This window comes from Chelonoidis abingdonii, chromosome 23, assembly GCF_003597395.2.
Source record: "Chelonoidis abingdonii isolate Lonesome George chromosome 23, CheloAbing_2.0, whole genome shotgun sequence".
In the NCBI taxonomy this organism is placed as follows: domain Eukaryota; kingdom Metazoa; phylum Chordata; order Testudines; family Testudinidae; genus Chelonoidis; species Chelonoidis abingdonii.
This window is the reverse complement of record NC_133791.1, coordinates 13,335,270-13,359,724: the sequence shown is the minus strand read 5'-3', so window position 1 is coordinate 13,359,724 and position 24,455 is coordinate 13,335,270. Positions and strand designations below refer to the sequence as shown.

Genomic DNA, 24,455 nt, shown 5'->3' with positions numbered 1-24,455 from the left:
TACACCTCCAAAACAAAACTCTTAATAAGTAACCAAATATGCTATTCAATACAATAAACAATGGATCGAATTCTGTTCAGTGAAACTACTGCAACCCATTTATTTGCAACTTGAATGCAGTTGCATAAACATAATCCAGAAATACTACGGCTTCAGTCACTTCTCACAGACTTTGAAGAAACGTATTCAAATAACTTTTGATATAAAATGAATTTGTTTACCTCGGGGATATTTTATGGGGCTACTATATAAGTGCATGTGCTACAAGCAATGTTAACAGACATCTGGATAAAATCAGCCTGAAAGAGTGAAAAAGAAATTCTAAAATAGTGGATATTGTTTTAACGTTTTCCACAGAGTCTGCCACCTGAATACTTCAAGAAAGCTAGCACCCACTGAATAAAATAGTGACTAATCAGCTTCATTACTACTTTTTACACTTGTTAATGTGAAGTTGCTCATAAATACTGAGCTGTTGGCATTCAAATTTACAGGGGGTAAATTGGCAGAAAAACATCACAAGAAAGCATTTGAAGAGGTGGAAGAGAATCCTATATATACAGCAGACTGAAGACTAAAGTTAAAATAAAATGTTGAGCACAACTACCCGTCCTTGACAGAATCTCTGAAGACATTTCTGAAGCAATATTATTAATGATGTTTATTATGTTAGTGCCGAAGGCCCAATCAAGAATGGGGCCCCACTCTGCTAGGCACTCTACAGAGAGAAGTAGACAGTCGCTGCCTTGAAGGGCTTATAATCTAAATAGACAAGACAGATATAAGGTGAGGAAAAGAGCATACCACACAATATGATGCCAGCAAATGTTACTTCCACTTTAAGGTAGGTGCTGCTAGGAGGGGACAAACCGAATGCAAAGTCAAGGAAGAAAAGAAAGGGTTGAGAAGGCCGGGGGCGCACTGAGCCTGAGGTGAAGATACTACAAAGGAGCAGGGGGTGAGAAAGTGAGGGTTTGAAGCAAACAACCAGTTATAACAGGCCAGAGACAATCTAGTCAAAACTGAAGGAAATTCTCAGAATGTCCAAAGGTATATGTTTTTGCTGCTGCAGCAGCTGCTCCTATTGACAGTGATGTTAGGGTATGTCTACACTACCCACCAGATCAGCGAGCAGTGATGTATCCAGCAAGGGTTGAGACGCGATAAATCGACCCCAAGCGCTTTCCTGTCAACTCCTGTATTCCACCACCGCAAGAGGCGTAGGCGGAGTCAACAGGGGAGCAGCAGCAGTCAACTCACTGCAGCAAAGACACCACGGTAAGTCAATCTAAGTATGTCGACTTCAGCTACGTTATTCACATAGCGAAGTTGCATAACTTAGATCGATCCCCCCGCCACCACAATGTAGACCAGGCCTGAGTTTCTCTGTTTCTGAAAGGGTCTCTAAGAAGGGATATTAGTAACAACTGAATGCACACAGCAGAACTCTGATTTGATTGAGGGGGGAATTAAGAATATATGTCATTTGCTCACTTAAGCAATTTATACTTCCACCTTTTTTTTTAAATGGCCACCTATACAAATACACCTCTAACTCAACAGAATGCTGTCCTTGGGAGCCAAAAAAATCTTACCATGTTATAGGTGAAACCACGTTATATCGAACTTGCTTTCATGCACTGCAGTGCGCAGCCCTGCCCCCCCGGAGCACTGCTTTACCAATTATATCCAAATTCATGTTATATCGGGTCACATCATATCGGGGTAGAGGTGTATCCCAGATAGTATGCAACCTCTTTTCCACACAGTCTTAATGCAGTCTGAAATGCACACTTAAGAACGGCCATACTGGGTCAGACCAAAGGTTCATCTAGCCCAGGATCCTGTCTTCTGACAGTGGCTAATGCCAGGTGCCTCACAGGGAATGAACAGATCAGGTAATCTTCAAGTGACCATTCCCAGCTTCTGACAGACAGATTAGGGACACCATCCCTTTCTATCTTGGCTAACAGCCATTGATGGACCTATCCTCCTTGAATTTATGTAGTTTTTAAACCCTGTTATAATCTTGGCCTTCACAACATCCTCTGGCAAGGAGTTCCACAGTTTGACTGTGCATTGTGTGAAAAAAAAATTCCTTTTGTTTGTTTTAAACCTGCTGCCTAGTAATTTCATTTGGTGACCCCTAGTTCTTGTGTTATGAGGAGGAGTAAACAACACTTCCTTATTTACTTTTGCCACACCAGTCATAATTTTATAGACCTCATTCATAACCCCCATCATCTCTTTTCCCAGCTACAAAATCCCAGTTTTATTATCTCTCCTCGTATGGAAGCTGTTCCATACCCCTAATCATTTTTGTTGCCCTTTTCTGAACCTTTTCCAATTCCAATACATCTTTTTTCAGATGGGGTGACTACATCTGCATGCAGTATTCAAAATGTGGGCATATCATGGATTTATATAAAGGCAATATGATATTTTCTGTCTTATTATCTATCCCTTTCTTAATGATTCCTAACATTCTCTTTGCTTTTTGAACTGCCACTGCACATTGAGCGGATATTTTCAGAGAATTATCCGCAATGACTCCAAGATCTCTTTCTTAAGTAGTAACAGCTAATTCACACCCCATCATTTTATATGTACAGTTGCGATTATATTTTTCAATGTGCATTACTTTGCACTTATCAACATTGAATTTTATCTGCCATTTTGTTGCCCTGTCACCCAGTTTTGTGAGATTCTTTTGTGGTTTTTGCAGTCTGCTTGGTTAGTATCCTCTGCTAGATCCAGGTATGTTGTTTAAGTAAGTTAGTAATCTAAACTATTTCCTTAGAAGATCTTCCACATCTACCTCAAGAATGTTAAAGAGGGATCCAGGAAACAAATGTCTGTGACCAGGGACCCTTGGCGCCAACTGGCAGAGTGCAAAATGGCTGCATAGGGTTGTACAGGGAGCCCCAGATCAAATATCTGCATAATAGTTCAACAAAGGATGGCATGTGAGGTCTCTACCAATAATCATTACAAAAACGTATGTGTGAATAATATGTAAGGAGTACCCACAGGAAGCACCACAATGTCCCTCTGCATAATGTGAGAAAAACCCCAATTAACTTGAGGGTCATTTAAGTTAGACTAAAAGCAGAAATAGGAAGAATGAAAGTAATACAAGAACAGGACACTTGAGAGATGTTTGGCATCAGGCATCAAAGACAGCTCTTATATAGACCTGGCACTATATAACTTGTCAATAGTGAATGAAATCACAAAATCACTACAAGAAAAAACCAACACAGGGTTGATGCTAAATATATAATTAATCTGAATGGCAACTCAATCATAAGAAGTCATGTGTACTCCCTACACTTGGAAGGCCAAATCTGAATGTGGGAGATGCCGAAGATTTCAAACTATAGGAAAAACTCCTTGGGGCAGGGACCTCTATTTGACTGCAGAACACCAAACACACATATGGCACTGAATAAATAATATTAGCAGTTCGACATAAGGATGATTTTTTTCATAATGAGTGGAAACCATATTTAATTCTAAAAATAAATCATTGTTGAAAAATATGGGAAAGAAGCAGAACCACCAACAGTAATTACCAAAAACAAAAATTTGGAGCTTACAGAATCTTAGCAATTCCCAAAGTGTATCAGAATAAGAACTAAACCAGTTACTATTCAAGCAGCAACACAGCAACAAGCTGTTCTCCTCTCTCATATTGCTGAGTTCATGCAAAAAAATCTCACAGATGAAGATGTCTGGTTGCAGTTATACATGTAACCGTGATGTGATATTTCCCCCAACCATCCCGTGTGTGACTGCAAAAGGACATTAGCACAAGTGTTAATGCAAAAACGATAACTACCATATTACTTTACAAGCTGGATAGCTCCATTGGTAGAGATCTTTTTATATTACTGTTTATTATAAATATTATAAATCTTTTTTTTTGGTTTCAACACAAGAAGGAGCAGGAGAGGGGAAATCCCAACAACCAATTCCAAATTAGTTATAATTAGTCCATGATAATGGTGGTAGTCTGGTGTTCTTCACTGAAGTAGCATCCGTGTTGTATGTTGATGGATATAAATTAATTACATTATTCCTCAATGACATGTTTCGGGCATGAGGGTGATAAAGCCAGTCATTAGAAACAGGGAACATTAAGGAAAAAGAAGGTGCACAACTACGTTTTTATGTCATTGTGCGACCAAGGTTGTTTCTGGTCAGAGAAACAAGAAACATCTGCTCATGGTAATTTTTTTTTTCAGTAAACTCAAAAACTGATTACATCCCTTCAGCGTAACAGCCTATTCTTCCATTTACAGTCAGAAGGGATTTTTTTAGCTCCATCCAAAGAGAAGCCTTTGTAAGAATTTACCTATTTCATAAGTGTTCTTACTTAACCCAACTGGCAAGCATAAATATAATATTCATATTGATTACATGCAAATTCAGGAAAAATAAAATCATATATAGGTAGCACTGCTTAGAACACCACATTACAGGACACACAAGAACCTCATGTTAATATATTCATATATCCAGGAATGTTATAAGGAAAAATGCTTATATTTCAATGTTTCAGAGAAGCAGTCGTGTTAGTCTGTATCCGCAAAAAGAACAGGAGTACTTGTGGCATTTTAGAGTCTAACAAACAAATTTGTCAGTCTCTAAGGCGCCACAAGTACTCCTGTTCTTTTTATATTTCAATGTATGTTCTTAACTTTTCAGAATAAAGAGATTTTAAGGATCTAGACCAACGTGAAGGTTTCTTCTTGAATCAGTTTCAGTCATCATAATAGGGTCTGATGATTATGGGTTTGAAACTGGAAAATAGACAGAAGGCTGCAATTTTCAAAATGTTCTTATAAGCAGGTAAACTGATAAAAGTAAAGTACAAACTGACAGGTCTCCTGGAGAGGTTTTCTTGCAGGTGGTGCCAGCCTCAATATCTTACATCTGATTAACAGGAGTTCACACAGGAAAGCCAATTAAAAATCAATAAAATTAGATCAACTTCACATACACCCACACTGTGGATGGAAAAGGACTATGAGATGTATTTAAATCAAACGTTTTAAAGAACACGACTAACATTTTGGCTTTCTAGTGCAGTGGTTTTCAAACTTTTTTTCTGGCGACCCAGTTGAAGAAAATTGTTGATGCCCGCGACCCAACAGAGCTGGGGATGAGGGGTTTGGGATGCAGGAGGGGCTCAGGGCTGAGGAAGAGGATTGGGGTAAGGGGGTGATGGCTGCAGAGTGGGGCCAGGAATGAAGGGTTTGGGTTTGGAAGGGGGCTCTGGGTTGGAGTGTGTAAGTGGATCAGGGCTCTGTGCTGGGAGTGCAGGCTCTGGGGTGGAGCCACAGATTAGAGATTTGGGTGTAGGAAGGGGCTCCGGGTTTGGGGGGGCTCATGGTGGAGGCTGGGATGTGGGAAGGGGTCAGGTTTCTGGGCTGGGGCAGAACATTGGGGTGCAGGGGTGAGGGCTGCAGGGTAGGGCCGGGAATGAGAGGTTCAGGGTGTGAGAGGGGGCTCTGGGTTGGGGTGTGGGAGGTGGTCAGGACTCTGGGTTGGGGGTGCAGGCACTTGGGTGGGGCTGGGGATGAGGGGTTTGAGGTGTAGGAAGGGGCTTCGGGTTTGGGGGGGGCTCAAGGTTGGAGCAGGGGATTGAGGCGCAGGGTTCAGACATGGGCTCACCTCAGGCGGTTCCCAGTCAGTGATGCAGCGGGGGTGCTAAGGCAGGCTTCCTGCCTCTCCTAGCACCACAGACCATGCTGCGCCCTGCAAGCGGCCACCAGCAGGTCCAGATCCAGGCGGAGGTGTGTAAGAAGGTCCGCGCCACTCTCACCCACAGGCACTGCCCCACCCAGCCACGTCAGTGCTCGGGGCGGGGGCAACACGTTGAACCCCATGACCCCACACACACACCCCGCCCGCCTAGGAGCTGGACCTGGTGCTGGCCACTTCCAGGGCACAGTGTGGTGTTGGAACAGGGAGGGACTAGCCTGCCTTAGCTGGGCAGCACTGCCGACAGGACTTTTAATGGCCTGGTCAGCAGTGCTGACCAGAGCCGCAGCAACTCAGTGCCTTACATTCCACGACCCAATACTGGGTCGCGACCCACAGTTTGAAAACCACTGTTCTAGTAGATCACTATTACTATTCCTGGTAATAATTAACTGGTTTAACATCTAAGTAAGGTACTTTGAAAGTCTTACGTTAAACTCACCTGATTCATTTTGAATTCCTGTTGTGTTCTGAAAAGACACACACAACAAAGAAACTCCTTTGATTACATGAGCCCTAAAAAGAAAAACAGACAATTGTAATACACACCTACCTACAGTGATTTGAAACTACATAAAGATCTGTAAAGTTCTATTTAAAAGGGACTTATCAAAAAGAAGCTTATTACTTTATATCAAATCTGCTTCAGACTACTATATTGTCATTATAATTGATTCAAATTTAATCTTAAAACCCCAAAAAAGGTTTCTATCACTGATCTTTCTACAGCATCTTTTAAAACTGAGACAAGCTGTATTCAGATGACTGACACTGATTTATCAGTTTTTATAAACAAATTAAGTCTGTTAGTGTTTTGCAATACAAAGCATTGCTGAAGAATTAGTCTAATTTAGTGATTTATTTTAGTTAAGGTACACAGTCATGATGCTTACCCCATAGGTTTAAAGCAGTTTGAAAGGATTTAGCTGCACAGTTCCCACTATCAACAAGAGTTAGGCAACTAAGTCTCCATTTACCACATCTAAAACAGAGATGTTTTTATTGAAATTCAGCCTACTTTTCACTAAGGTGCTTACAGATATTCTTTTATTGCATACTAGCATTTTTTAAAAAAATAACGGCCCCAGGTTTGAACAAGCGTGTTTCCATAAGTAACACACAGCTTTAAGTTAAATTTGGGGCCCCAATGACTTCTGTCTATATTTACACCTTAGACTATAGTTATATGATGTTATTTATGTACAAGGAAGCATTACTGGAAGTTGCATTGTAATTTTTACACTAACATTGTTTAGTACCATGCAGTAAATTAAACATACTGTATGTACCACATTATTTCTCTTGGAGATTAACTGGTGTCTACACTGTTAATGTATTTTATGGAAGTATAGTTTTTACTGTTATTCTCCTGGCTTCAGTTTTCTTAAGCAAGATAACAATCACTAATATATTAACAATATGTGTTTTCAAATGCTTGGGCTAAATTATGTTAAATTTACAATTAATTTAAAATGTTTTAGCAAAACACTCAAAATAAATTACTGGTAATTCCTCACTTATCCGAATTATACAAAAGCTGAAAAGCCTCATAACAACATAGCAGGTATTGTCATGTATATACCCATAATGATTTCTTAAGAATAGAGGATCGTATGATTTATAATGAATGAAAAACTCTCCTTGAAAAGAGAATCTCTTACTGTATTCTAGTCCTCTATGAATAACTCATTTTGGCCTCCAGTCCACTTACTACCCTTATGTTTAGACAAAAGGCTGGGAAACTATCCAGCCTAAATCTGGCAACTTGCTCCACAGGTATAGGTCTCTGTCTGAACAAAACCAGTTGCAGGATCAGCCCCTGAATTTTAAATAACTCTGGGATGTTTGAAGAAGGGACCTCTTTTTGGAACTTAACTATGATATTCCAAAAGATTTCAGCACGTCCTTCAAGCATGCACAAATATTTCATTTTCAGGCTGGAAATAATGTAGTTTTTACTTTAGATACTTTTAAGTAAATGCTTTACTCCTGAAATATGATCTATGGACTGCTAAGGTTCCATGGAGACTTACTAGTGGTCTATGGAAAGATGGCTTTTCACACAGAGGGGGTGATCATATGTAAAGCAAAAGTAGACAGTATAACAAACTTCTCTGTTAAGATGTAGCCTATACCATGAAAAAGTTTGAGAGGACTTTAACAGCATTGCTGTTAAAGCATTTATTAACTGTTTCATTGGGCTATGTATCCATATCTAAGTCAATTTATAGATGAGATTGTGGACTAATATAGGACTCAAAACATTTTGTGGTGTGAAAGACTCAATTTTTTATATTTTTAGTAAATTACAGGTCTTATTTTCACAATATTTTGCCTTCAGACCAAAAGAAAATCCAGATATAAAGAAAATAAAACCAGTATGGTTTTGTTTTGTTAAACAGATATGTTAGCATGTGTGTTTCATCTTGTTGAGCTGGAACAATCTGGACACAATAGCAGTAAATATTTCTCAAATTCAAAACTGAAAGCATAGGGAACAGCTTTTGAATTTATTTACCTATGAAACTGTAGACATATTAATGCAAACAAGGAGGAATAAAAACATTCCCTGAAAAAGGCATACTTACATCAGCACCACTTTCTCACCCACACTGAATGTTGGTTATTTGACACAACCTGACAAAAAGTGTAAACGAAGTGTATGCATTGAGGGGTAGGTACTAAATGAAAACTGTCAGATTAAAATAATTTCTTAAAAAAAAGCTCTCTTACCTATGTTAATAAGGTAATCATAGACACACTATTAACACTGAAAGTCCTGTAAACATCTAATTCACTTTACCCCAGTCATGGCTATTTAATTTTTTAACTTTATTCTATCTGGACAATGAAACTAGACTCTCTCTCCCTGGTTTTGATATAGTAGCTTAATGCTGTGATGTTTATACTGAGAACACTATAAAGGAGTATTTAAATCCAGCACACAAAAAATGGTCATTGTCTTTTTAGAAAAACTTAAAAAAACTAGGTATTAATAGAAATGTTTTAAACTTTTTTAAAAGCTAGCTGTCTACACTTCTTGACAATGTCTCTAACAATATGAGGGGAAGACAGTGAACTTCAATGTATTGCTTTTTAAAAAAAAAAATGTATATATTACTTTTGTAGACAGTTTCCTAAACATACACAATAACTACTGGCTACTTTTGAAACTACTACAAGCTACCAAAGACGAGAACTAGGTACCTTCAAAGCATCAAACTAGAAGAGAAAATAAAATTAAGCTCAAAGCAGAAGTATAGCTAGAATTTGATTTTATAGCGATACCTACTGAAATTTGAGTTAAACTTTTATTTTTTTTAAAGTATTTTTGTTACAAGTCCCATCTATAATGGAAAGAGATTTGAGAATTTTTCTTCAGTCTTTTTCAGTTTTGTAACTTGGTGCATTTGACAATACTTTGTGATTAGTGAATTTCACTGTTAAACTGCTAGGAGAGAATGTAATTAACTTACATTACAAAAATGTATTAATATCCATTTAAAAATTAGAAAGCCAAATAAAATGAAAGACTAAGGCCCTGATTCTGCAAACACCTGTGCATGTCAGTAACATCATACATGTACCATGTCTCACTGAATACAAAGGGATTACTCATATGTAAAGTTAGGCTATGTCTCCACTACAGGCTTTACAGCAACACAGCTGTACCACCGCAAGCTGCGCTGCTGTAAGGTCTCCCATACAGCTCTCTCTTGCCAGCATAGAGTGACTCTCCTGGGGGCATATTTAAGCCACCCCCAACGAGTGGCAGTAGCTACGCTGGTGGGAGAGCATCTCCCACTAACAGCACTATCCACACTGACACCTTTGTTGGTGAAACTTATGTCAGCTGGGGTTTTTTTTTTTCACATCTCAACCAACACAGTTTTGACAGCGAAAGTGCTAGTGGAGACAAATTCTTACTCAACACATGCAAATATTCTCAGGATCAGGACCTAACTACATAATCAGATAAAATGACTCAGGGTGGATTTGATTTAAATCACTAGGTCAGGAAGACGCGATTTAATCATGGATTTCTACATAAAAGCGCATTCATGTTGGTTGTTCTAGCCTTAATACATATTCTTCACAACTCAGTGATAGGTGTAAGTTTCATTTTTAAAAGGTACACACTATACATTTTTAAAGTGATTTATTTTGAAAACTTTTCAGATTAGTTTTACATCTTTATCACAAAATGAATGATTGTTTGGTTATTTCATTTACCAAAGGTAACTGAAGCAGATATTTATGACGTAATTGGAAGGCGATCTATCATTAATATTTGGAGGATTTTCTTGCCATGCTGTATTAGGAAGAGACCACCACCAGACAGACATTTATATTGTTTTATTTAACTAAAACAACAACAACAACAACAACATTCTGTATTCTGGATTCTTCTCTTCAACAGCAAACGTAATATTTTAACAAAGCATATGAATTTTTGAATTTAGTTAAACATTCAAGTTTTTTAAAATCAGGTTTGTTTTTGTTAAAATTGTTTTTAACTAAAATAGTTAAATGAAATATTTCATTTAAAAAACCAAAATTAAATTGATTGTTAGCCAAGTCAACATGAGAAACTTAAAATATTGGCTTCTGCAGCTAACTCAATTGTCTTCTCCTTCATTTTCCTGTTTGTTCATAATCTGGAAAAGAAAAACAAGCTTTCCTACTTTTTCAGGTTCCAAACGATTTCTCGATTTGGAATGAATTAGTCCAAAGGAAGAAAATATTCTTTTTACACTGGCAGAAGAAGTTACTGCTGGTAGAAGTGAAATTATCACTTCAACCATCTTTGAATCCAAGTGCTTAAGTGACTTCCACCAGTTCACTGTTGTGACTTTCTTTAAATCATCATCAGCAAACATACTTCCTTGAATGGTTCTTATTCCCAAACGGGGTCTCTTTTACGGCCCGCTGCCATTATAGGTTTTCCCTTCTAGTGAGAGAATGGTATGGCAGATCTCAAATCAGTGAAGCTTACACTCAGAAAGACCTCAAAACTTCTGGAATATGTTGCTCAAAGAGTTTCACTTTCGTTTCTACTGCCTGTCCCTCACTTCTCACATTTATCTCCAGATGCCTTCTCCTTGTCCAGATCTATTCCACCCCCAACAATCTTCTATTCATTGAACTTTTTGAAACTTTCAACTTTTAGAGAGAGGTAAGAGATTGACTCCGTGTACACAAATTTGCAGATAGACAACAGGGTTGAGGTCTCTTATTTCTCACCTCTATATATTTATTTATTTTAAAACATTTTTGCTATTAACAAGCATGTTATCTCTGGAGACACAAATCCACAGTTTGAGAACTGCAAAACTAAGCATCTCTGATGGTATCTTCTAGACTGAGCACTGAGTCCCATTAGATAGATAGTTTAACCTAAATAATCTATACAGAAGCCCCTGGAACCTCGTAAGATTGGGTCCCTAATCCATGAACTACTGAAACTCATTTACAAAATTTACATTTCATTAATATATTGTCTCATACTATAGAATTAGAATTTATGAACCCTATTCCATGATAAGATATTTTTCAGCTATAATGCATCTTAATTAAAACTATCTTTAGATAAAATGCTTTTTGAGGGGGAAAAACATCAAAAAAAATCCAATTTAAATGAAAAAAAATTGTTTTTTTTTAATAATTGATTTTTACCCTGAAATGATTTTTATGCCATATATATGGTAAATTTTGGACTAAATTCACAAATCATTACATAAATACAAATTAAAAAAATAAAGGAAATCACTTCACCCTTATTTATGATCATGAGACTCCTGACATACCAGATTCAGAGAGATTAGCATAAACATACTAAAAGGAAATATTTAAAAATGTTAATAGACTACAACTGTGTTATTACTACGGGAGAAGCTCACATCAACTGCTGTAACAGATTAGGAAAAGTTAAAACATATTTTAGCTCACAGTGTTTTCATTTGTTGCATTCAACAGTAACATACAGTTGTATCCACCAGATAAGCTCAGTCAATAACCTAGATCAGAATATAATATTCAGACATTGGCTACACTACTGGAAATGAACAAAGTCTCAAAAGTGTCCATATCAATTATGGTCCTCTAAATTATGGCTGCAACTCAAACATTCTATTTCTGCTAATTCATGTTCATAACATTCATTCCCAATAATACTATTTCTAGATGCTAGAATACATAATCATTAACAAGTAGTAACATGATCAAATCAGAATTTGGAAGGACATCCAGATTCCTTTACAACAAACAGCTATAATGAAAGCAATACCGTTCACCCCCTGGACAGTTTTCTGGACATTTAATGGCCATCTAGTTAATTCTCCAGGCGGTTGTTAAATGACTTGCAAAGAAACCAAAAAATCCCAGATCCTTATAAAATGTCTTTATTAATAAAAATAAAATTGCAACTTCCAAAAGGGGTTTAAGAGTCACTTTCAAGTTTTAAAAACTCCGTATTACCCATCTGATGCTGCTGATCAGCAGATAGGATAACTGCAACAGGCCAATCAAATCAAGAAAACTTCAAATACATTGTAATTATGAAAGGCAAGGCTTATACAGGTCAGATATATGAATGATTCCAAGATTAAGGTTAAATTAATATTGTATTAATTACTGGTTAAGCTGTATGCTTGAAAAATATCTTAAGTCGTTATATTTATTATAGGATAAACCTACAGCACCTGCTCAGTAGATTTCAGTCTATCATCAAAAACAACTGATCAAACGTTGCTGGTAAACTGATACAATGCAAGCATGAAAAACTGGAAAATATTTAAGGAAGCCGTAACCTGACACCGACATCATAAATTCCTCAAACCAGAAGTGACATTCTATAACTTGTCCTTTGTTTAACATGTAATTCCTTAAATGTAACAGTCCATGTACTCTCATTAGCATTAAGCAATCACTGCAATGACTAGCAGAAGAAAGGGTGCTGCCAATACATAAAAATTAACATGAGAGAAACACAAGGCAGCATGGCTTAAGAATTAAATAAGAATGCCCGCCTCCATCTCAAAACACAAGTAAAAGAAATAATTCAATCCTGCAGAACAGCCTGCTTTGACATTAACTGTGAAATGTACAGACCTTTGGTATATTATATATTCGCCTTTGTTCACCAGACGGAAAAAAAATTCCCTCTACTAGTAACACACACTGATTATTTAACATTTCTTCTGTCTCCATTACATGGCAAGATATTAACAACAGTGTAGCAGACAATCAGTGAACACATCTGTAATTGTCATATGCCCTTTCTCCAGCCACCTATCTATCTTCACATTCTTTAGTAGCTGCAATTACAACTGCCCTCTGACTAAGTGGTATTATCTCTTCACTTTTCCCAGCAACACTGATAAAATATATTAACTGTTGAAGACTACAGCAATCACTATTCTCACACTAGATTACAGCAATATAACCCTATCTAATGCAGCCTGAGATTTTAAATCCACTGCACTACCAAGAGGAGCATACTACTGCCATAAAATGATACCGAGAGATCAAAGTGAACTGATTCATTACATGACTGCTTCCCAAATCATTCTGCTAAATAATCAGAGCAGCATTAAATTACCATAAAATTACAGTGCATCAGAAACATATTTATTGTCAAACCATTACTGTGCAAAAAAGGCTTGACTCTACTTCTTTTTCCATTGTATTGTCAATAAAAATTACTATGGTCCACCATTATTTTCCATTATGGCCATATGACTGTGAAATGCTCTCTCCATTAGATCTGGGAAGAATGTGAGACACCCCTTAATTTTTAAAAGCCACATAAAAGGTGAACTACAAAGAGAAACTTAGAATTGAGTTAAGGCTAGATTTAAGCGTTGAATGCCCCCAAACTCCCCATTAAACAATTCAACACAAATTTCAAGGCTCAATTCAGTACCGAGTTTCCCTTTGAAGTTTTCCTTTGAAACATTCTCAGAAGCATCATTTAAACTTTACACTCCCAGCTACAGAATAAGAGGAAATAGAAAGATAGACTAGGATGTTTTGCTGGTTGACCTTAATGCTGGTTGTTTTTCCATCTTTAAATGAAGACTCTCTTACCACAAGGAACTTTTAGAAAACTAAACACAGGCTCAACTGTAAAAATGTGCGAGGAAGAAGGTGAAACACCCATGCCCAAGCAATCATTTTCTTTTTAAAACACTGGGCTCATCAATGCAAAAGAAGATTGTGAAGTATGGTTAGACCAAATTTTTCTCTCACTTACACCGGAATAAATCAATCGAGTTATTCTAGCTTTGCACTGGTTTCACTGAGATCAGAATTTGACCCACTATTTGGAAACTGCAAGGAAAACCAGCCTCTCCTCTCCTTCTACACTGGACATAACCATTTGTCCTTACCTTCAAGCTTCTTTAATTCTGTGCCTGTTTCCAGCTCTTCTTTCATTTCTTCCTACATTCCCCTCCTACTTTCTTCTATGTCTTCATCTCTAACTGCTCCCTTTAACTTTCACCCAGGCCACTCACAAAAGCTTGAAACAGCTACCTCTTTGCCAGTTGTTTGTGTTATTAAAAGAAAACAAATGTTCACATCCTCTTAAAATCACATCATTTACAGCACTAAGTACAAAAATGTAAAACCTGCTAAAACTACTATTCACAACTCCCACCCCAAAGAAGGGTAAAAATCCTATAATGAGCATGATTTAATACAGGGCACAAAGATGTTTTGCTTCCCAGACCCAGGACCAATTATGAATGCCAAGTATAAGGCTTTTTGCCCTCCTTCTCCAAAGTGACAATTTCGCATACCACTGAAGTAACCAACCTGAACTGCAAGCTCTTCAAGGCAGAGACTGTTCTCTTGTGTGAATGATGCCTTGCAGACTGAGAAAACTATTCACACGCAAAAATAAAAAAATGATAATATGACTTAGCTGAGGAGTATTCTCAACAAGCAGTATCTGTTTTACAATTCAGGGGATTTCTGAACCAAGAAAAGTTAAGAAACTCCAGATGGAAGCTTAAGTTGCCTCAGTTGAGAAAATCCAACAAAACTGTTTTTAAATTTTTTTTTTATTTAATTGTTACCTAGGCTTAGAGTTTTTTCCAATACACTCTAGGATAGCTGCTTTATGAAGAAAGTAGTTTTTCTTGTTTATTTATTCTTAAAATGAGTAATATTGGCTAGGTTTGCATTTTCAATAAAACTTTATAAATGATGAAGAACGAACAGAGTGCCCCAAAATTTGCAGTATTCTCAGATATTGTTTCACGTTTATTAGTTACACATTAAGTATAATATTCTCTTCTTCCCGCCCCCACAATGCTCTAATGCAGAGGTTCCCAAACTGGGGTTCGTGAAATGCTACAGGGGGTTCTTGGAAAAAATTCCCTAATGGCGGATAGAGCCATCCCTAGGGATCCCGGGCAGCATGAGCCAGCAGCCTGGAGCCCCTGGACTTCCAAGGGCTAAGCAGATCAAAGCAAGCATACCTATCACACTGTTGAGATTTAAACTTCAAGACTCCTTATAAGAAATGGAAAAGGAGGTGGATATTTTTTGCTGGTTTTAAATTAAATAGGCAACTAGTATTGTTTTTAAAATTATGATGAAGAACCAGTTTAAGCTTTGTTGTACTGTGCGTTGTTTGCCTGGACTGTTCAAGACCTGAATGTTTGTGTAGGAGGAATTCTGAATTGGCTTTTAAATACCTTCATGCTGTTTCACATCTGACACTCCTTCATGAAACACAGGAGCCTTGTCTTATAACAGGGTTATTCAAAGTGATACAAGCTACGAAAGTGAGATCTTAGAAGAGTGTTGCCATTTTCATAATGTAATAAAAATACTGTGATGATAAATAATAATACCTAGTGTGTAATAAGCATGTCATAAAACAAAATTTTGTATTTCCAAGATCGTTGCTTTTATAATTTATAGTCAGGTAAAGGAGAAAATCCCTAGAAATATTCATTTTTAGGAGGGGGTTTGCAAGACTTGACATTTTAGTGAAAGGGGTTCTTGGGTTGTTGAAGTTTGGGAACCACTGCTCTAATAGGAAGTCCAGTGGCATGGGCGGTTGTGCCAACATCTCACTCACTGTTGCTAAATTTAAAAAAGGGGGGGGAGTGGAGAATGTTGTAGAATATCATCCCTTTTTCCTCAGTAGGAGCACTGTATCCCCTGCACAGAGAAGGCAGACTGAGGGTCCTGTATGTGGTTAAACATCAGAGGGAAAGTCTCCAATTAAGCAGTTTGAGCAAACAGGCCCTTTTTCTTTTGAGGGGGTGCATAATCTTTTATATAGTATGTTTCATATTGCGTGCTTCTGTAGCAAAACCCTGCAGTGCAAAGTTCTCAAAACTAAATACATGTCTAAAAACTAGAGTTCCAATTAGGATTCTGGGTGGGTTTTGTTTGTTTGTGGGGGGGGGGGCTGGGGTTTGGGGGGGGAGGGGGTTGCTTTATTTTTATTTTACACAATGCAAACTGACAAGTGGTATGAGAAAAGCACTGATCTCCAGCTCATTAACCCCAGAAATCCTTAAAATTATCTGGATAAAGATGAATTGTTCCCACTAACCATTTCAAGGAAGGTATAAATATAAATATTGAATGAAGAGCTGGATAAATTAAACTAAAAAAAGACAGTTTCACTGTAAATTCTGTATCCTCTGCTGAAATGTTTTATAATACTGTTCAGACTCATTCCGTCAGGGAACCACATTTTTATCCCTCCTACAGAAACACTATACTTGAGGGCTATTTTCTCTCTCTGGTGAAGAATGCATTAGACACAAAATTTATTACAGTTTATCTGTTCTGTGGTACCACCTGCAAAGTGGTAAGCACTTTTCAAACATGACTATGATATTTGCCCCGAAGAGTTTACAATCTCAAAAGCCAAGACAGAAGATGAAAGGAGAAAAATCAATGCAACATACAGGCAAAGCAGTCAGGATGCTTAGCACAGGTCTAAGCTCATGTTCTGTTATATTTTTATGTATCTATTATATTTTACTTTTAAAATAAACATTAATTCTTTGCTATTGCCCATTTTGTCCAGGTACTTAGTTCACGGCTTTTTTAGCCTCTGCCTGAAAGTTTTTTTATTTTTTCATATGTTCACTATCAACCTTCTGCCCCATTCCGATCATAAGCTTCTTCTAGATCAAAATATTTTCAATTATTTTATAAGTATTACTAATTGTTTTGCTTTATATCCAGAAGTCCCTGTTTATGTTCTGCTTTAGATCTTATATTTCTAGTGTAATTGTAATTAAAAAGCCTATGATAGCAATAAGTCAGTCCCTAATTATTCCATTTTTTTCCCCGACCATTCCCTCCTTCAGCTTCAGTCACTTCAGCTCCTCTACAAATTGCCAAATCCCCTTTAAACAAAACACCACCAAAAGCCAACAGATGGTGATGTCAGTTGGATAGCTGCAGTAAAGAAATTATGGCCCCTGCTATTCGGCCCTCCTAGGGAGACATGCCCTTTTACAGGCACTTCCCAGGAACTAAATGAGTGGGATGGGACTCTTACCTCACACATTGGTAGAGAGGAATTTGGTAAAAGGCCCTGGCTCCCAATTCTCACTCACCATGTGGGTGGAAGGAATTTGGCTACAAGAATCCCTGCTACACTGTTCTTTACCAAAAACAAAAGAAAACAAAACAAAAACCAGTAGGTTCTGAACTTAATGCACAAGCCTAAAAATAATCTTCAGGCTTTTCATAAACAGTTTTAAGTAAGTCTATAAAAAAAAAAAAACCCTCAGGTCCACCTGAAATATAAAGAAGTCCTGAATGAAAGGGTTTGCCAAGCATTTTCCAGGTAGCACTCTCACTAATACAGCAATCTTTGAATTTTTTAAAAACTAATTTAAAGCAAGTATTGCTGAGTAAAAGTCGCCTCAAACCAAAACCTGCCACAAGATTCAATTCTACAAAATTACTAGGTCCCTTCACTAGTTACAAAATTGACTGGAAAATAAACAGTTGTAAGTAAAACAAGAATTGCTGCATCTCATAACCTTGATTGGAGTTTCAGAAAAACCTGTTTAGAAACATTCAGTCTTAGTCAACAAGTTATGTTTATTTTGAGGAAGCTATGCATGACGTTCTTAGTACAGAAAGCACTGCAGTAGCTCTGAAATAGACCACTGGCTTAATTTACAGACAAAATACCTTGGCCTTGTTCTGAATTGTACTTGCAAAGTTTATGATTAAAAGAGATTTTATACTAAAAAAGAAAAACAGCACAGATGGAATAAAATTAAGAAATAAACAAAAGTTATCCAGCATAAAAAACTGTATTTGCAGACCATATTTTTATCTAGATTTTATAGTATTTTTAGCAAAAGTTCTAAGTTTAAACTAAATAGGGTAAATTCTGATTATATAAGCAATATTAATCATCTTTGTACATGTGGAAATTCTTTAATCCAAAAAAGGACATCTATCTCCAATTTATAGATAGGAAAAACAGAAAAAGATTACTCTAATTTTAGACATTGAAAACCGGGTGCAGACAGTTTGTATGACTTGCCCCAGCTCATACTAAAAATCAGTGACAGAAGATGGAAGAGAACTCAAGTCATACAGTGTGATTTTCCACCACTTGTGACCAGAAAAGCTGTTTTTGTTTTGTTTTTTAATTATAGCACAAAAATTTTAAATAAGAAAAAAAGACAGTCCTATTTCCACTTTTATTCCTACTATTTAATATGAGGTATTTTTAACATAAATAACAATTTTGAACAAATTCAGTGAAATAAGGCTTTTAGAAATATCTTAATTGATGTTAACCCTAAAAGGCTTTTTTAAATTCAGACCTTCAAAAAAAATTGAAACAATAAGCATTGTCTGTGGGAGCTTAATTACAAAGACATTTTCAGTCATTCCGGACTGCCAGAACAAAAGCAAAGTGAAGATGGGATGAAAAGTCAATCAGTGATCCTACAGAAACCATAAGTAAGCACTGTTGCATCATTAACCCTGGGGGACCCCAACTAGCACCAGTATATTAAGTAATCAAGTGAATTGCTTTAACCTAAATAAATACTTTTAACAGATAACCATGCTAAGAAATCTTCAATGCAAAAATAGAACCTGAGTTCACCACATCCACACATCAAGCTCTCCACAACAACTAATTTCTTTCCATTGTAGACTAAGTAATAGGATAGTCAGGGAAAGGTCAGACGACAGTTACATAAGCAAGGATCTGAAAACTGAAAACAACAGACGACACCTCTACCTTGATATAACACTGTCCTTGGTAGCCAAAAAATCTTACCGCGTTATAGATGAAACCACGTTATACTGAACTTGCTTTGATCCACTAGAATGCGCAGCCACCTCCTCCCCTCTCGTGCACTGCTTTACCGCGTTATATCCAAATTCGTGTTATATCGGGTGGCGTTATATCAAGGTAGCGGTGTAGTTGCACACATTTAAAGCTGTGTTAAAACTAGGGTTTGATTACTACCCAAACTAGGTAATCATGGGTTAAAGCTCCCCATTCTTTCTGACTACCTACCTGTGTGGCAATCTACAAACTAGGACACATTCAATACTCAGCCACAATAGAGAAAAATAAAACTGAAAAGAACTGAAGCAAAAAGCTAACGCTTACATGTTACAAATACAATGTTAACATTTTGTGCTCATCCAATCTTTCATCAGAGGATCTCAAAAAAACCCTTTATAATCAGCAATTAATTCTCAGTACCCCTGATATAAGTATGACCAGGTAATCTCAGGCCACGTCTATACGACGCGCCGTATCGGCGCGTTACAATCGATTGCTCGGGGATCGATATATCGCGTCTCATATAGACGCGATATATCGATCCCTGAGCGCGCTTACATCGATTCCGGAACTCCACCAAAACCAATGGAGTTCTGGAATCGACATGGCGAGTCGCGCACATCGATCCCGCGCGGTGAAGACGGGTGAGTAGATCGATTTTAGATAATCGATTTCAGCTACGCTATTCTTGTAGCTGAAATTGCATATCTAAAATCGATTTTCGCGCGTCGTGTAGACGTGGCCTCAGACACAGAGAAGTTCAGTGATTAGTCCCTGTGTCACACAGAAAAGTCAACAACAGAATGGGAACTGACTTCAGCAGTCCAAGCTCCCAATCCCTTACTCTAACCTCTAAACCATGTTTTCTAAATACCACAAAACAAAAAAACCCTAAAGACTATAACCCCCCCTAAATAAATAGATAGATAGATAGATAGATAGATAGATAGATAGATAGATAGATAGATAGATAGATAGATAGATAGATAGATAGATAGATAGATAAAGTTTCTTTGCTTCATGAAGCCCGTTTTAAAGATACAATTCAAAAGAAATCTACAGGAACACAGTTAACTTAAAAATGACACTTCAGCCTGAAAAAAAGTGACTACTATTGCTGCAAGCAGCATTTAAGTGTAACTGACATATTAAAGAACAAATACGTTTCTATTTTTTTCAGATACTTACATTATTGATTTTACTGCACATTATACACGATCAGTGTCACTCTTTCCTTTATATAGTTAATCAGTTCTCCCCCCTTTTAGCTTCTATGAGTCTTTCGTATAGCAAAAATTAAGAAAAAATAAGCTAAAATATGATTTCCAAGCCATAAATTGGTATGGCAACTTTTTTTTTTAATTATTAAATTTTGAGTTGATGGCTGCCCTTTAAACAATCGAACAAAGCCAGCATGAAATAAGAAGCAGTGCTGTAAGGATCTCCTAAGATGCATCAAAGGCACACTTCAAAGCAGCCTCAAAAAAATCTGCTGTAGGTAGGGCACCCAAAATTGTGAGTACTGCATTGAAATAATAGGCACAATACAAATAATGTTTCAGAAGGAAACCTATTGATAATACCGTTGAACTGTTTGTTCACATACAAATATTTCCATGATGCGTAGAAAGTCAGTGTTTTGAGTAGGACCTGTAACAGGTAAAATGTTAATGTATATCTTAAACGTATCTCAAATATACTGATGCACAAGAATAAAAATGTTACTGGTACCTAAACCATTTAGTAAAGCTTGTGAAAACATGATCCAGAAGGGCACAATAGACAGGAGTGTTAAAATTACACATCTGAAAGCATTAAATACAATAGCAATGCTAACTAAATAGAAAAAGATTTAACTTAAATTTGAAGAAAAAATCTGATGTATAAATTTCAGCACCATGCATTTTTTTTTCCCCAGTGAGTTTATATACCCCTGGAAAGGGTATAGAGCAATCTTACTACACCTGTCAGCTACAGTGTGCAGCCTGCACATTTCTGTCTGCAGTAGAAAGACACCTAGAAAGGCACAATATTTAATATTTTACATATATATCATTCCTTCTCATCCCTAAATGCTTCAGAAAGTACCTGCATATAGCACTGAAACGCAGCCATTTCTGCAGTGGAGATTTGACACTAATGGGCCTATCACAATCTGCACAATAGTGCTGGGGAAAGGAAGGTTGGGAAAAGAATCCAGGACACAATACTGCTCTTACACAAAGTTCTATAAGATCTTCACTGTCCGTGAATTACACACTTGACTTCAAAGGAGAGGGGTGGGGACTAGGAGCATCAGCCCTTCGTCAACCATTTCAAATCTTAACAGCCCAGGAAGTTAAGAGAAATTTAGATTCACTTTCATTTACTACTGTACCTTTCACTTTCATCCCCTGCCTAAAAATGGTACAGAAAGCCAAAATAAAGGAGACTTGTCCATGTGTGTTTCTTTCACTCCAATGATGCATACATACATTACACACATGCAGAGTCATGTGTTACCTGTTTTTTAGCAATAAAAACTCACATATACAAGTTTTTAAAACAAAAGCCAGTGTTTCTATCTAGACAGTTCCTACTCCTGAAAAGGGAAGAACTGAGGGTGTCCAGTCCAACTCCTGAAAACCTGTCACCCTCAGCTAAACACACAAACAGCATCTCCTTCACATCTGCCCCCCTGGAAAGAGGCTTTTTATTCTCAGAATCCCCACATCTGCGCAACTGTACATCTACAGTCCCATTCCCAGGAACTTAAACCTTCGTCTCCCCACTAACACATCCATCATAGAAAATCATGGGGAAGATAAAATAAGTGTGCTGTTTTACATATGAAAGTTGCCTACAACGTTTCTGAGCCCGAAGTTTTGGCAGTTATTGTTGACATGTGGCCAAAGATAGAAAGAGGGTTGCTTTATTCCTTTCATTCTAAGAGATCCCAGGGGACAGTGCTGACCCATCAGTCTGAAGCCTTTCATGCAGGACATCACAGAGTTCTATCTTGTCATACCTACTATTCAGCATGTCTGAGAGGTCTTTTGTTTCTTAAAATCACCCACCGCTGCTGTCAGCAATTCCATTTGTAGTAGCAACAGTGGGAGTGCTAATGCTGACCCCCGCCAGCGTTTTAACCACTGTCATCTCACCTGCACAGAGCAAGCCTAGAGAGCACAGGAGTTAAATTGCTGGAGGTCAGGCTTTACTAATGCTCGTAACAGCAGAGCTACACCAGTGGTAGTGACAGTTTGAAAATCTTAATGAAAAGACTGTTTAAACATTAGACTTTGCAGGGTGTGTGAAGAGGTTGGTATGAGTTATTGAGCCTTTTGGACACTGACAGCACCTTAATCTACCATCTCCATCTTCTCTGATTCAGCTGGCAAGAGGGATGACTAGCCAAGAACAGGAGTTGTCTTGATTCAGCTACCAACTCTCATACAACAGAGACCATTGGTAAGTTGGGAGAACAAACAGGAGAGACGTTAGCAGCTTCACTAGACCGGGAAGCATGTCTTCTGTTTATAACTCAAATTCAGAATATGGAGGTTATTAAATCCTCTGCTGCATCTGGATGTTCAGGTAGTGACTAACAAAAGCAGTTTTCCATCTGCAACTGATTAAAGGGTGTGACATTTTCTTTGTCCCTCAAAATCGAAGTCCTGCAGTATACTCTACAGTTTTTAAGATCATTTGAAAACTTTAGTGCAGAATGTGTCTATCCGCTCATTACACAGTGCTTTGCAGAGAGAACATTTCATCATACCAGCACTCCGTGTCCTGCACTGGCTTCCGATCAGTCTGAAATTGGAGTTTTGATCTATACAACCTTAACTATTTCGTGTTTGAGGCAACCTGAGGAATCATCTTTCTCTCTCCCCAATGATACTGCTACACCTCCAAGCAAGAGCTCTCTGGTTTGTGCAAGAGAGTCTGTTACAGGGTATTTTCAAAGAGGAGTCTGCATACAACTCTCCAAAAGGTGGTAGCTAAATTGATGGATTACTTCATCAACCAATTTAGCAGCATCTACAGCGATGGTCTGGTCAACCCAACTCCATGCACAGTGCTTGAAGATTTTCACACCCCGGACCAATGTAGCTAGGTCAATCTAATTTTTATGAGCAAACCATGCCTTTAATTCTGAAATTAAATTTGTCCCTGGTCAAACAGAGCTTGGATTCTTGGTCTTTAAGTGAGCTGCAAGACTTATCAATTCTCATGGCCTTTGATGAGAGGGCAGGCCAGAGATTATTAGGTGTTGGAATGAGGTTCATTATTTTGCAAGTTCAAACTGGCCGGGGGGACTGTCTTTGCATTTGGGACATTTATATTTCATTTGGGGCATTTCCAACATCTGTCCGAACACCCCAGACCACTGCAAAAACGTTATTTCATGAAGAAAGCACCACTTTCCCAATAGATTCCCACCCTTCATTGCCCCCGCTTTGCACAATACTCCATCCATTGTCCCCCAACCCGTCATAGCTCTGCCTTCGACCTTCTCCTCCAGGCTCCAGCACGCTCGGCAGGGGGATGTCCCCAGGAGCCTGTTCGCCTCCTCCAGGGCACAACGTTGTGGTTCACGGCTGAGGGGGGCCGTTACTCCCCACAGCCCCCACCCCAGGACCTGACACACACAACCAGGAGCCCTCCGGCAGCCCCCATCTACCAGCCCCGGCCACTTCCGAGGCCAGCTCCACAGCGCTCCCCCAGGGGACCCACCTGACCGCCACTCCCACCGCAGGGCCGTCCCCGGGCTCCCGCCTAGAGCCCACCCCCCAGGCTCCAGGTAGGGCGCCCCCAGCGGCCCCGTGCCGAGTTTTCCAGCCCGGGAACCAAAGCCTCCTGCAGCGGAGGCGCCTGCGGGCAGCGGCGCCAGATCCCGCTTACCTGCGCCGCCGCCACCACCTCTCCCTGCGGCCGGCCCGGCTCTAAGTGTCCCGGAGCAGCCCCAGGCTCCGGCACCAGCCGGACGCCATTTTGTCTCCGGCCTCGGAAGTGACGTCGAGAGGAGGGGGGCGCTGAGGAACGGGCCCCCCTGCCCAGCAGGGAGCCCCGAGCTAGTGCCCCCCTCTGTTCGCCCCCAGACATCGCCCATCTTTCCTGCGGGTCACCTCGACCCGCTTCTGCCGCCTCCCCACTGTCCCAACTCCCTCCCCACTTCCCCCAAACCTGCCTCTGGCCTACTTCTCCCACCCCTCAACCTGCCTGTGCCCCCTCCCAACCCACCTCTGGCCATTCCCCATAACCCTTCCCTACTCCCTCAACGCACCTCTGCCTCCTCCTTACCCAGTCCCAAACTCCTTCCCCACACCCTGCCTCTGCCCACTCCCTACCTATTCCCAAACTCTCAAGACCCACAAAACTTCAACCTTGACCT

General features: G+C 38.8%; 1 protein-coding gene across 8 annotated transcripts in view; it reads right to left on the bottom strand.

Moving 5' to 3' along the window:
• Positions 1-24,075, bottom strand: part of PRDM2 (PR/SET domain 2) — a 99,852-nt gene extending 75,777 nt beyond the window's left edge. For 2 of the 8 annotated variants that reach the window (XM_032775370.2, XM_032775371.2), the window contains exons 1-5: positions 23,966-24,016; positions 11,719-11,786; positions 8,358-8,406; positions 6,663-6,751; positions 6,212-6,285 (exon numbers count right to left, since the gene is read on the bottom strand). In XM_032775370.2, the coding sequence (XP_032631261.1) occupies positions 6,212-6,220 (9 nt within the window). In that variant the 5' untranslated portion in view covers positions 6,221-6,285; positions 6,663-6,751; positions 8,358-8,406; positions 11,719-11,786; positions 23,966-24,016. Of the gene's footprint in view, positions 1-6,211; positions 6,286-6,662; positions 6,752-8,357; positions 8,407-11,718; positions 11,787-23,965 lie in introns of those variants that run through there. The other 6 variants (XM_075060349.1, XM_075060350.1, XM_075060353.1 and 3 more) reach the window with 6 other exon arrangements.
• Between the last annotated feature and the right edge of the window lie 380 nt (positions 24,076-24,455).